The following is a 14,174-nucleotide window of genomic DNA, read 5'->3' on the forward strand; positions in this document are numbered from 1 at the left end:
TACTACTTTCATTTCCTTTGGGTGTATATCCAGAAGAGGGATTGCTGACCCATATTGTAGTTCTATTTTTAATTTTTCAGTGAGCCTCATGCTCTGTCCCCAAATGGCTGTTCCAATTTACATTTCCACCACCAGTATACCAGTGTTGTCTTTTCTCCACGTCCTTGCCAACACTTATGATCTTATCTCTTTGATAAAGCCGTCCTAAGAAGTGTGAGGTGATGTCTCATTGTAATTTTAATTTGCATTTACCTGATGATTAGTAATATTGGGCATCTTTTCTTTTATCTATTGGCCAGGTTTTTGTTTTGTTTGAAGAAATATCCATTCAGGTTCTTTGGTAATATTTAATTGGGTTATTAATTTTTTTGCTGTTGAGTTATGTAAATTTCTTATATATTTTGGATATTAACTCCTTAACAGATTTATGGGTTACAAATATTTTCTCCCAATTTCTAGGCTGTCTTTTACTTTTGTTGTTGTCTTTGATATGCCAAAGTTTTTGGCTTGATATACTCCCACTTGTTTAGTTTTTGCTTTTATTCCTTGTGTCTTGGGTGTCCTATACAAAAAATTGTTGGCAAGACCAATGTCATGCAGCTTTTCCACGATGTTTTCTTCTAGGAGTTTTATAGTTTATAGTCTTGTGTTTAGTTCCTTAATCCATTTTGATTTGATTTTTCTTTATGGTATAGTATAAGGGTCCAATTTTATTCTTTTGCATGTGGATATCCAGTTTTCTTAACACCACTAATTGAAGAGAGTAACTTCTCTCTATGTTTTATTCTTGGTACTTTTGTCAAAGATTAATTAATAGTATATGCCTGGGGCCAGGTGCAGTGGCTCACACCTGTAATCCCAGCACATTGGGAGGCCAAGGCGGGTAGATCACCTGAGGTCGGGAGTTCAAGACCAGCCTGGCCAACATGGTGAAACCCCCGTCTCTACTAAAAATACAAAAATTAGCTAGGTATGGTGGTGGGCAACTGTAATCCCAGCTACTCGGGAGGCTGAGGCTGGAGAATTGCTTGAACCTGGGAGGTGGAGGTTGCAGTGAGCTGAGATTGCCCACTGCACTCCAGCCTGGGTGACATAGTGAGACTCTGTCTTAAAAAAAAAGAAGAAGAAAAATGTATATGCATGGGCTTATTTCTTGGCTTTCTATGCTGTTCCTCTGGTTTATGTGTCTGTTTTTATGTCCATACTGTTTTTATAACCATACTGATTTGATGATAATAGCTTTGTGACATAATTTTTATTTTTAATTTATTTTATTTTATTTTATTTGAAACAGAGTCTTGCTCTGTCACCTAGGATGGAATGCGGTAATGTAATCATGGCTGACTGCAGCCTACACCTCCCAGGTTCAAGAGATTCTCTTGTCTCAGCCTCCCAAGTAGCTAGGATTACAGATGTGCACCACCACACCTGGCTAATTTTCGTATTTTTAGTAGAGAAGAGGTTTTACCATACTAGCCAGTCTGGTCTCAAACTCTTGGTCTCAAGTTATGCACCTGCCTCAGACTTCCAAAGTGCTGGGATTATAGGTGTGAGCCACCACGCCCAACTGCTTTGTCACATAATTTTTAATCAGGAAATTTGATGCCTCCAACTTTTTTTCCCCTAAAGTTTGCTTTGGCTACTTGAGGTCTTCTGTGGTTCCATTTGAATTTTATTTATTTATTAAAAAAGTCTAAACTTTAAAAAATGTCACTGGAATTTTTACATGATTACAATGTTACAGGTTACATTGAATTTGTATATCACTTTGGATGGTATGGACATTTTAACAATATTGATTTTTTTCTATCCATGAACATGTGGTTCATTTGTCTATGGCCTACCATCCTGAAGAAACCCAATCTCTGATCTCAGAAGGAAAGCTAGGTTGAACCTAATTAGTACTCTCATTGTTTTTTAAATAAACCAAAAATTATATTGTTCACTATTGTGTATTAGGCACTGCATAAGCACTTTACACGCCTTATATCATATTGTCATCATAATGTCATGAATTACATATTATTCTCTTAATTTTAGGGAAACAATGAGACTTGTAGATGTTCAAAATAACTTTTTAAAGTTATAACTTTGTAAGTAAGAAGGCTAACTCTGATAATCTGTCTCCAACTTAAATTCCTATTTAAAATCCATAGTCACCTATGTCCAAAATGGTAAAATCATTTCATATTGTCTCATCTCTCTATCTGGACCTTTGCTCCAAATGTGGGCTCCAGAATCACTTATCCTCAGGCACGTATGAGCTTCCTTTCCCTGATTGCTTGTCAGGTTGTTGTTGTTTTAAACACATATTTTATTTTTTAGTGTCATGGAATTTGAGCAGGTAGTACAAAGAGATCCTATATAACCTCTGTACCTACACATGCATAGTATCCTCTACTATCAACATTCCACACACCACAGTGGTACACTTTTACAACAATAAACCTCTATTGATACACCTATCTAACTCAAAGTTCTTAGTTTACACTAGGATTTGCTCTTGGTATTGTATGTTCTATGAGCTTGGACAAATATGTAATGACATGTATCTACCGTTACAATATCATGTAGAATAGAGTAACTGACATAAAAATCCTCTGTGCTCAAGACTTGGAACCAGCCCAAATGCCCATCAGTGATAGACTGGATAAAGAAAATGTGGCACACATACACCATGGAATACTAAGCATCCGTAAAAAAGCACGAGTTCATGTCCTTTTCAGGGACATGGATGAAACTGGAAGCCATCATTCTGAGCAAACTAACACAGGAACAGAAAACCAAACACCACATGTTCTCACTCATAAGAGAGAGTTGAACAATGAGAAAACAGGAACCCAAGGAGGGGAACATCACACACTGGGGCCTTTCAGGCCATGGGTGGCAAGGGAAGGGAGAGCATTAGGACAAATACCTAATGCATATGGGGCTTAAAACCTAGATGATGGATTGATGGGTGCAGCAAAACACCATAGCAAGTGTATACCTATGTAACAAACCTGCATGTTCTGCACATGTATCCCAGAACTTAAAGTAAAACTAAAAATAAAAAGCCTCTGTGCTCCACTTATTTATCCCTCCTTCTTCCATAAACCCTAATGTCCACTGATATTTTTGCTGTCTCCATAGTTTAGCCTTTTCCAGAATGCCATATAGTTGGAAATATACAATATATAACCTTTTCAAATAGGCATTTTCACTCAGTGATATGTATTTTGTTTTCTCCATGTGTTTTCATGGCTTGGTAGTTCATTTCTTTTTAGTACTGAATAATATTTCATAGTCTGGATGCACACATTTGTTTATCCACTGACGTAATAAAGAGCATCTTCATGGCCTCTAAGTTTTGGCAATTATGAATAAAGCTGCTAGAAACATTTGTGTGTGAGTTTTTGTGTGAGCATAAATTTTCATCTTGAGTAAATATCAAAAATCCTATTTGCTTGATTGTATGATAACAGTATGTTTAATTTTATAAGAAATTGCCAAACTGTCTTTCAAAGTATCTGACATCATTTCTCTATTGTATGATCTGTCTATTTCTTCACCAATGCTACATTGTCTTGATTGCTGTACCCCTATAGCAAGTCTTGAATTTGGGTAGTATCAGTTCTCCCACTTTGTTCTTTCCCTCAGTATCACATTAGCTATTCTTGGTCTTTTGCCTTTCCATATTAGCTTTAGAATTATTTTGTCAATATTTACAAAATACTCTGCTGGAATTTTGACTGGGATTAAAATGAATGCATAGATTAAGTTGGGAAGAATAGACATCTTGACAATATTGAGTCTTCCTATCCATAAATAAGAAATATTTCTTCATTTATTTAGTTTTTTTATTTGATTCTCCTTTTTCATTTTTTTTGTTGTTGTTGTTGTTGAGTGAGACGGAGTTTCACTCTTGTTGTCCAGGCTGGAGTGCAATGGTGTGATCTCAGCTCACCACAACCTGCACCTCCCAGGTTCAAGTGATTCTGCTGCCTCAGCCTCCCGAGTAGCTGGGATTACAGGCATGTGCCACGGCACCTGGCTAATTTTGTATTTTTTCTTAGTAGAGACGGGGTTTCTGCATGTTGGCAAGGCTGGTCTCGAACTCCTGACCTCAGGTGATCTGCCTGTCTCAGCCTCCCAAAGTGCTGGGATTAACGGCCTGAGCCACTGCACCCTGCCTTGATTTGTTAATTAGAGCTTTGTAGTTTTTCTCACTTGTACACATTTTGTTAGATTTATACCTAAGTATTTCATTTTTTTGGAATGCTGAAGTAAATGATATTGTGTTTTGAATTTTAGATTATACTTGTTCATTGATGGTATATAGAAAAGTGATTGACTTTTGTACATTAACCTTGATCCTGCCACTATGCTGTAATTATTAATTCCAGTTTTTTTGTTGATTTTAAAAAAATTTCTACACAGATGATCATGTCATCTACAGACATTGACAGTTTTATTTCTTCCTATCAGTATACTTTTTATTCTTTTTCTTGTCTTATTACATTAGCTAGGACTTCCAGGACAATGTTGACAAGAAGTGATGAGAAGAGACATTCTTGCCTTTTTCCTAGTCTTAGTAGGAAAGCTTCAAGTTTCTCACCATTAAGTGTGATGCCGGCTGTAGATTCTTACTTTACAGATTTTTTTTTAGAATCATAAATAGGTGTTAGATTTTTTTTTCAAATGCTTTTTCTGCATCTATTAATATGGTAATTTGATTTTTTCCCTTTAACATTTCACACAATGTATTATGTTAATTGATTTTTGAATGTTGATCTCACCCTGCATACCTGGACTAAATTGTACACCAGGATCTACTGAGATTTAGTCCAGGCATGCAGGGTGGAATCAACATTCAAAAATACCTGGACTAAATCTCAGTTGATCCTGGTGTACAATTATCTTTATATTGTTGAATTTAACCTGCTAATATTTTGTTGAGGATTTTTGCATATATGTTAAAAAGAGATATCAGTCTGAAGTATTCTTTTGTTGTAATGTCTTTGTTCTTGGGAATAGGGTATGGCTGGCTTCATTGAATGAGTTAGGAAGTCTTTCCTCTTCTATTTCCTAAAAGAAATTTAGAGAACTGGTATAATATAATCCTTAAATAGTTGGTAGAATTTACCAGTGAACCTGTCTGACCTGGTACTTTCTGTTTTTGAAGGTGCTATGGACTTGATGTTTGTGTCACCCTGAAATTCGTGTATTAAAATTCTAACCCCCTATGTAATGGTATTAGGAGGTGGAGCCTCTGAGAGGAGACTAGGCCATCAGTGTAGAGCCCTGATAAATGGGATTAGTGCCCTTATAAGAGGCCCTTAGAGAAGGCTATGATTGGGTATTTCATTTACTTAAAATAGGTTAGGCTGTAATAAAACCCCAGCAAGTTAATAATAGGTTCTTCTGAGGGCAGGCCTTGTTAAGAAGAACAGAATACTGTGGATATTTAAAAATGTTTTTCCCCATCTCCAGGAAGATGAATTTATCACTTATTTCCCTACTTTGCCATAGCAATTATTTTCTTTTTATCTAATACTTGATTTTTTTCCCATTAGTGTGGGTTTGGATATATTTTTTAAAAATTTTGTTTAACGTACAGACAGGACTTTTTCTAACATCTTCTGTGAGTGTCAGGTAGGGATCATGAAGTTAAAACTCACAAAAGTGTGAGAGACCCCCTGCCCTGCCCCACCTTGACTGGCTCCCCTAGAGCTTTTATCTTTCAGGTGTCTCTTTCAGGCTTCTCCACATTAAGAAGTTCATCAATTAAGTTCAGGGTTTTCCGACCTACATCTACCCTCCTTGGCACTGGCTCCTGTGGGGTTTCTGCTTGTGGGTTTCTGCTCAAGGAAGGTGAGATTCTCTCTATCTGCCTGTCTATCTCTGCAATTTTGAGGGCAGCAATTTGCGTTGTGAGCTCACTTCTTTGTTGGATTTAAGATGAATTGTTGGTATTTTAATTTGTTCAGCTTTTTTCTTGTTGTTAGGGTACAGTGGTGACTTCTAAGCTCTTTACATGCTAGATTAGAAGTCCCCCTTACTTTTCTTTAAAAAGAAATTTAAATGAAACATAAATTCCTTACCAAGATCTATACTGCCCTGAAGGGCTTGGCTTCTGTCCATCTCTTCAACCTCAGTTTGTTCTGTCCTTTCTCTTTTCCATTTTCTTTCAGGTACTAAGACCTTCTGTTGACTTGCACTTGCTCAGCTCTTTAAATATTGGAGCTTTCCACATGTAACAATACTTTCCATGGAGCAATGTTTCATCCTTCGGACCTCAGCTAAGTATCACCATTTAAAAAAAACCTCTGATTACCTTCTTTACAGTAATATCTCACTCTTATTTTTCATCACAATACTCAGTATTTTAAATACTGATCACAGATTGTAATTTATTAAATTGTTCTCCTGACTTTCTTAGAAGATATAAAGTTAATGTAGGCAGGACTTTTATGCTGTTTTTTTTTTCTGTTTCATTAACTATTGTATCTTAAGCTTATGGCATAGAACTTGGCATGAAAAAGATGCTCATAACATTTTTTTAGAATAATAAATACATAGATAAATAGTTATTACAACTAAATAAAATATTTTAAAAACATATCCAAACCTACACTTGTAGGCAGAAAAAATGGAGAATTAGATAAAAGGAAAAAAGCTGCTATTGCAAAGTGGGGAAAATGTGATAAATTCATCTTCTTAGCGAGAAGTGGCTGGGCTGATATTTTATTCTTGATTGGCAATCCTACTGTAATGGTTGTTTTTTCTCCCTTGTTACATCTTTCTGACCCTAGTTATGTGATTGATCTGACAATATCTGTACATGCAAACGTTCTGGAAAAATATGTGGAAAATCCCTGTGAACTTAATTAAGCAAAAATCAGTCTTAGACAGAATCCAGTTCCAAGACTCCATGATTAATGTGCTTATAAGGTACAAACTTTTCAATAATATTTGCCTCTGTCAGGTAGGAGATACTATCCTTTTAAGGGCTAATTATTTCAGAAGATGTTTTATTAGGCTTACCACATGATAAAAAAAGGGACAAGAATTTCCTCTGCAAATTTCAAGCATGAATGCTCGGCCGTAAGAAGACAAGAGAGTGAGATGGGCTAAACGTTGGAATGGCAGTTATTCTTTATTGAAATTACTAGAAAAGAAGTTATGAGAGAAAAATTTCCCTCTCAAAAATGCTAGTTACTATCTTCTTATGTAGACATAGGATTTGTTTGTATTTTAAATAAATTATCCTAACATGAAAAGTTTTAGTTTTTCTGTTTGCACCATGGAATTTCTTTAAAATAGTTCTACAGTGCAAGTCATAATTTTCTGAAATACTTAGAAACTCTGAAGACAATGGACAGATGTGGCCATATGATTTCAAATATATCATCAAGGAATGATACAGCTTTTTGTCTTCTGTGTGCATATTGGATTGAAGAGAGTCTTCCAGCTCTTTGTGAGTGAGGTAAAGTGTTTTTCAAATCATAAATAAGCTTCCCAAAGGTAAGATTTTAACAGGTGGTAGGGAAACCAAGCTTTGCAGATGTGTGAATTTTTTACTGCATAGGAAATTATATCATTTGATTTTATAAGAATTGAAATGTTGAAAAACTTTTGCTGGTGCAAAGTTGCTGGTTAGGTTTTATATGATAGTTGTCATGAGTATATTTAAAAAATACAAAAGTCAGCAACCATGATATATCCTAAAAAGTTATACCTCCACCTAGAGAAGTAGGAGACTCAGGGTGAAAACGTGATTTCTCGGACAGCATCAAGACTTTGGTCCTCTGATAAAATGACCCCTTGTATAGATCCTGAGATGAATTGAGTAGTAGATGCTCGGTGATGCCTGGGAGTCTATCTTATTTGATTGGTGTGACCCAATGTATGTGTTCAATTAACACTTGGTGGTTGAATGAATAAATGAAAGACTGAACTTATAATACACCTTTCTACAATATTTAGCATTAATTTAGAGCTAAACTGCTTATGATTACTAAGATTGGCATCTGCAAAAGAATAGATAGAACTAAAAAGATGCAAAACCAGTTTGAATATTTGAGGAGTGGTGAAAACCTTGAGCAGGTAAACATAGAGAATTGCAGGAAATTAGCTGAATAGGTTTCCTGGATCCCAGTCATCTAAGATCTTGTAGGCCAAGGTAGGGATATTGGATTTTATTGAGTATACAGGCCAAGGTAGGGATATTGGATTTTATTAAGCATATAATAGGAATATCTTGTAGGGGTTGAGATCAAATGAGTAATAGGATCTGAATAATATAAGAACCAAAAAAGATCATTTGGGCTGCTTCAGAAACAGATTGTCAAATGCCGAAATGAAAGTAGGTAGACCTGGCTATTGCAGTAGACCAGGAATGAATGGGGTGTAGTGAGAATGATCAAGTTTGTAATATATTATAGAGGAAGAGTGAACAGGACTTATTAAGTATAGAAATAAACAATGTGAGTAGAATAAAGGGTGAAGGACACTGATAAAATTTGGTCTGAACAATAACACAAAAGGGAGTACCATTTTATTAATTTGATTAAAAAAACCTAGGTAGGAATAGATATATTATGAAAAATTAAAAGTTTGCTTTTATAAATCGTAAATTGAAGTCTATTTGGAGGCATCAATTAGATAGCTGCACATATGAGTTTGAAAATTAGGGGAGAAATGGAGTAAGGACATACAATTTTAGACTGCTTCAGAATTTACAAGTTAGGAAAACGAGCAATATTCAAGTAAAGACACAAAGAAGAAAGTTTCAGTGGGTCGGTAAGATATCTGGTACTGTGAGAGTTATGGAGCATACATTGTGTTGTATGACAATTATTGTTTCATTATGTACCCCCCACAAATTCATATTTTGGGGCCCTGACTCTTAGTACTTGAGAATATAACCTTATTTGAGGTGAGTCTTTGCAGAGGTATGCAAGTTAAAATAAGATGATTGAGGTGGACCCTAATCCAATATGACTGATGTCCTTAATAGATGGGAAAATTTGGATACAGACATGTATACAAAGAGCATTCTGTAGGAACCTATAGTTGGTCATTTATAAGCCAAGGGCAGAGGCTTGGAACATCTCCTTCCCTTATAGTCTTCCATAGGAACCAACACTGTTAATACGTTAATTTTGAATTTCTAAGATCTAGAACTGTGAGACAATAAATTTCTGTCGTTTAAGGCACTCAGTTTGTGCTACTTTATTGTACCAGTTCTAGCAAAATAATACAGCTTTCAGTTCTGGGAGTGGGGTACTGATGCAATGAATACCTCAAATGTGGAAGTGGCTTTGCAACTGGGTAATGGGTAGATACCTGCAGAGTTTGAGGGTGCATTATAGAAAGAGCTTGGATATCCTTCAAGTTACTGTGGGTAGGAATATGGACATTGAACAGTGATTCTGGTGAAGGCTCAGAAAGGAAAGAGGGGAGCTGAGGAGAAAACGTCTATTTTCTTAGAGAATACATATTTCATCATGAACTGAACGTTTCTGGAAATCTGAATGTCAAGGTCCTTGTAGTTAAGGTCAAAAATGGAAATTAGGAACATGTTATTGGAAAGCAGAGGAAAAGCGTCATTGTTATAAGGTGGCAGCCCTAGTAAATAATACAAAGAAATTTGGTCTATAGCCTTGCACACAAAATGCATTCTACCCACTATGAATATATATCTATTAAGTGCATCTTCACTGTGATACTTCAGTGAGTTTATACATGGCACATCTTTTCATGGAATTCCCTTTTCCATCCTTTTCTCTCACTTCTTTAAACTCATTAAGGTATCACTTCCACTGAGAAATCTACCCAGAGCACAGTTGGGGTTAGAAGTTCCAAGGCTGTGAAGGCATAGCACAATGTAAATTATTTATAATCACACTTGCTAAATTGGTTTTTGTCTGACCACTTTATTGTGCAATTCTGACAGTACACTGAAGATTAACAACAAAATTGGCAATAAATAAATCTAAAGGGTATTTTTGTAATGATAAATAGTTTCCTATATGGACCTTTGCTCATATGGCTTATATGCCAGAATCATCTCTGACATATGATATTTACTTGGTGCTTAGTCTTAGATATTCTATTATTTTCTCTTCACCATTGAAAGGGTAAAATCATCTTATGTTTGGATTATTTCTCTCTTCAGGTCATCTTTTGACCCAGAGCTTTCTCAAAGCACTTTTTCACCTCTGCATTTCTGAGGGTTAGACTAAAGCTTTTAACATAGGATTTATCATGGTATGAAACACAGCCATTGCTTTATTGATTGGGGAAGGGTCACTGGGCACAGATACACAGATATACAGAACCCAAAGATAAGATGACCATGGTGGTGTGAGAGATGCAGGTAGAGAGCTTTAGCATCTTTCCTCCAAGCTGTGAGTTTTCAAATTACATAGAATGGCCACTTAAGAAACCATCAAGAAAATGACGTTTAACAGGTAGTTGAACCCACCATTGGCAGCAACAAAGAAACCAATTGTATTAGTAGTACCCATGCAGAGGAGTTTCAACAAAGTGTTTAAGTCACACATGAATGAGCTATGACATTGGGGTCATAGAAAGGAAGTCAGACTGGGGAGAGGATCTAAACTGTGCCTGGATAAAGCTTTCAGTACATGCCATTCCAGTGAGATGGCTACACCTATATTGATTCATGATGGTCATGTAGTACAGATGGTCACATAACAGCCATGGACCATCCACATCGGTGGAATAACCTCAGCAGCACAAAAAGATGCTCAGCAAAGACTTCCAGATACTTTATCCGTATTGATACAAGCATGGTACTACATATGCTCCCATATTTTTTTATTAAGTCATTAGGTACTCAAAAAAACTCAATAAACTTATATGATGATTTCATTTACAAAATATGACACAGAGTACTGATTAGCATTTGATATCTTACAGCAAGTGTTAGAAAAATTTATTTACTGGTTTAGATATTTCTCATAAAATGGTTGTCTATTATCTATCTTCTTCATCATCATCTATCACTTTCTATCTAAATTATTTTCTAAAACCAGAGTGTTATAGACACTTTGAGAAAAATGAAGCATTTTCTACATGCATATTAAACATATGGTTTATGTAAAAGCCCAGTAAATAAGGCTTTTGGTTTTCACAGTATCTAAAATAAGGCTGTTGATTAGAAATAAGTCAACTAGCTCAATGGAGACTTCCTCAGGGAAAGTTCAGTATCATTGAGAAGAAAATTTAGAAAGTTGTTGGCCAGTATTTATATACTATTTATCATTAATAGATTAAAATAGAGTTATTATGTATCTTTTCACCTCAGGAGGTATAATTCTGTTTGGAAAAGTAGGTGACTAATGGTGAAAAGACGATTCCTTGGTTAGCACTAATATTTCTCCTCTGATAATCACTTCTGGCCTAAACCCTAACCCTGAATGAGTTTGTGAACATTCTGTGATGGCTGGGAGTCTACTTTATTTGAGAGGCATAACACAATGTAGGTGTCATATAAACATTTTTCAATTGAATGAATAAATAAAAGATTACACTTACAATACACATTTCCACAATATTGACCATTATTTTAGAAGTAAGTGGCTTCTAATCTCTGAAATAAGTGTCTACAAAAAATAGATTAAATTAAGGATATGGAAAAGCACATTGTATATTTGGTGAATATCAAAACTGTCTGGAGCAGTATAAATGTGGACAATTGTAAGGGATGGATTTGGGGAGGTAGCCTGGATCCAGGTCATCTAGGGTCTTGTAGGCCAAGGTAGAAAGATTGCATTTCATTGAGTGCAGAATAGAAATCCACCATGGGGTTTTTGAGTAGAGAAGTGGTATGATATTAATAAGATTTTCAAAAGATCATTTGGGCTACTTCATGAAGGAACATTATTAGAGGCCAGAAGATGAGTGGAGAGACTTTGCAGGGGGCTATTAGAGTAGGCCAGGGGGTAACAAGATGGTAGTGAGAAGGATCCAATTGGGATATTTTGAAGGAAGAGTTAACAGGGTTTAAAAAAAATATATTGATAAATAATATTAAAGAAATAGAGAAGTGAAATAGATCGTAAAATTTTTAGTTTAAACAGCAACGTGGTAGGTAGTAACATTTAATGAAATGAAAATAAGGAAGAAATGGGTTAATCTGGAAAATTAAAAATTGATATCAATTGAACATGTCAGTTGGTAGTCACATACAAAGATCCATTCATAATTAGCTCTTCCCAGTTTGAAAATGTAAGTTACCTTAAGTGGTTTCTCGAGTATTATACATCTGTGAATTTATACAGGATGCATCTTTATGTAGAATTCCCTTCCCATCCTCTCTTGTAGTTAATTATCACCTTTCCTTTATATCTCAGCTAAGACATTGCTTCCTCTGAAAAGTCTTTCCTGATCCTAGTTTGATTTAGTGTTTTAGCACTGTGAACCCTTACAATAATGTCAATATATTTATTATGACACCTATTTAATTGATATTTAATTTATTCCCTTTGGTATTTTATTTACCAAATCACTGAGAGTACAAAATTGTGTCTTTTTCAACTTGGCAATTCCAAAGTCTATGACAGATTTGACATAGATACTGCATACACATTTTTAACTGAATGAGTAAATACAATATTAAAATCGTAATGTATTTAAAGTTTTCCCCCCTTGTTTTATAGGTAAACTGCTTATATGATCTGAAGTAAGAAGTTGTAAAGAATGGATGGAGCCAAGGAAAAATGTGACTGACTTTGTCCTCTTGGGCTTCACACAGAATCCAAAGGAGCAGAAAGTACTTTTTGTTATGTTCTTGCTCTTCTACATTTTGACCATGGTGGGCAACCTGCTCATTGTAGTGACCGTAACTGTCAGTGAGACCCTGGGCTCACCAATGTACTTCTTTCTTGCTGGCTTATCATTTATAGATATCATTTATTCTTCATCCATTTCCCCCAGATTGATTTCAGACTTGTTCTTTGGGAATAATTCCATATCCTTCCAATCTTGCATGGCCCAGCTCTTTATCGAGCACCTTTTTGGTGGGTCAGAGGTCTTTCTCCTGTTGGTGATGGCCTATGACCGCTATGTGGCCATCTGTAAGCCCTTGCATTATTTGGTTATCATGAGACAATGGGTGTGTGTTGTGCTGCTGGTAGTGTCCTGGGTTGGAGGATTTCTGCACTCAGTATTTCATCTTAGTTTTATTTATGGGCTCCCATTCTGTGGCCCCAATGTCATTGATCATTTTTTCTGTGACATGTATCCCTTATTGAAACTGGTCTGCACTGACACCCATGTTATTGGCCTCTTAGTGGTGGCCATTGGAGGACTGTCTTGCACTATTGCGTTTCTGCTCTTACTCATCTCTTATGGTGTCATCCTGCACTCTCTAAAGAAACTTAGTCAGAAAGGGAGGCAAAAAGCCCTCTCAACCTGCAGTTCCCACAGCACTGTGGTTGTCTTCTTCTTTGTTCCTTGTATTTTTATGTATGCTAGACCTGCTAGGACCTTCCCCATTGACAAATCAGTGAGTGTGTTTTATACAGTCATAACCCCAATGCTGAACCCCTTAATCTACACTCTGAGAAATTCTGAGATGACATGTGCTATGAAGAAGCTCTAGAGAAGATACCTCATATCAAGTAGTACATAAGTGAGTTACCCACCAGGAAGAGAGCCATTTGACTTTACAGCCCTCTCCTTGGGACCCAGGAGTTTTTTAAAATCTGATGCCATCTTCCCTTTCTTCAAAGCATTTACAATTATTATTAAAGAATGAACAATGTGATTGTGTTAATAATAACAGTCTATCTCTCTGCTAGAATGTAAGATCTGTAATGTCTTGCTTTCCATTTTATCTGTAAAGACGTAATGCATAAAACAAGGAGTCAATAATATGCAGTGAATTAGTTAAGAAATTTTAGAATTACATTGATTTTTAATCAAGTTATTCCTGTATGTTTTTACCTTTCTTTCTGAGACTTAATTTCATTTTTAGTTAGATTCTTGTCCTTTAAGTTCATTCTTCTTCTTATACTATTTAAAATATTTAATGGTATATTTTATATCAATGCAGTCCTTTTCATCCAATTGAACTTGTACTGTATACAGATTTTTAATGTAATATTTCTACCTTTTAAAAGAAAAATTGAAAGCCAAATGGATAATCATAAATAGCAATA

General features: G+C 35.6%; 1 protein-coding gene across 1 annotated transcript; it reads left to right on the top strand.

Moving 5' to 3' along the window:
• Positions 1 to 12,706: 12,706 nt before the first annotated feature.
• On the top strand, positions 12,707 to 13,615 carry LOC100980041 (olfactory receptor 4A47). The gene has a single exon (XM_003815823.4). The coding sequence runs from the start codon at positions 12,716 to 12,718 to the stop codon at positions 13,613 to 13,615; it is 900 nt and encodes a 299-aa protein (XP_003815871.2). The 5' UTR covers positions 12,707 to 12,715.
• The last annotated feature ends 559 nt before the right edge of the window (positions 13,616 to 14,174 follow it).

Source organism: Pan paniscus, chromosome 9, assembly GCF_029289425.2.
Source record: "Pan paniscus chromosome 9, NHGRI_mPanPan1-v2.0_pri, whole genome shotgun sequence".
NCBI classification, from domain to species: Eukaryota; Metazoa; Chordata; class Mammalia; order Primates; family Hominidae; genus Pan; species Pan paniscus.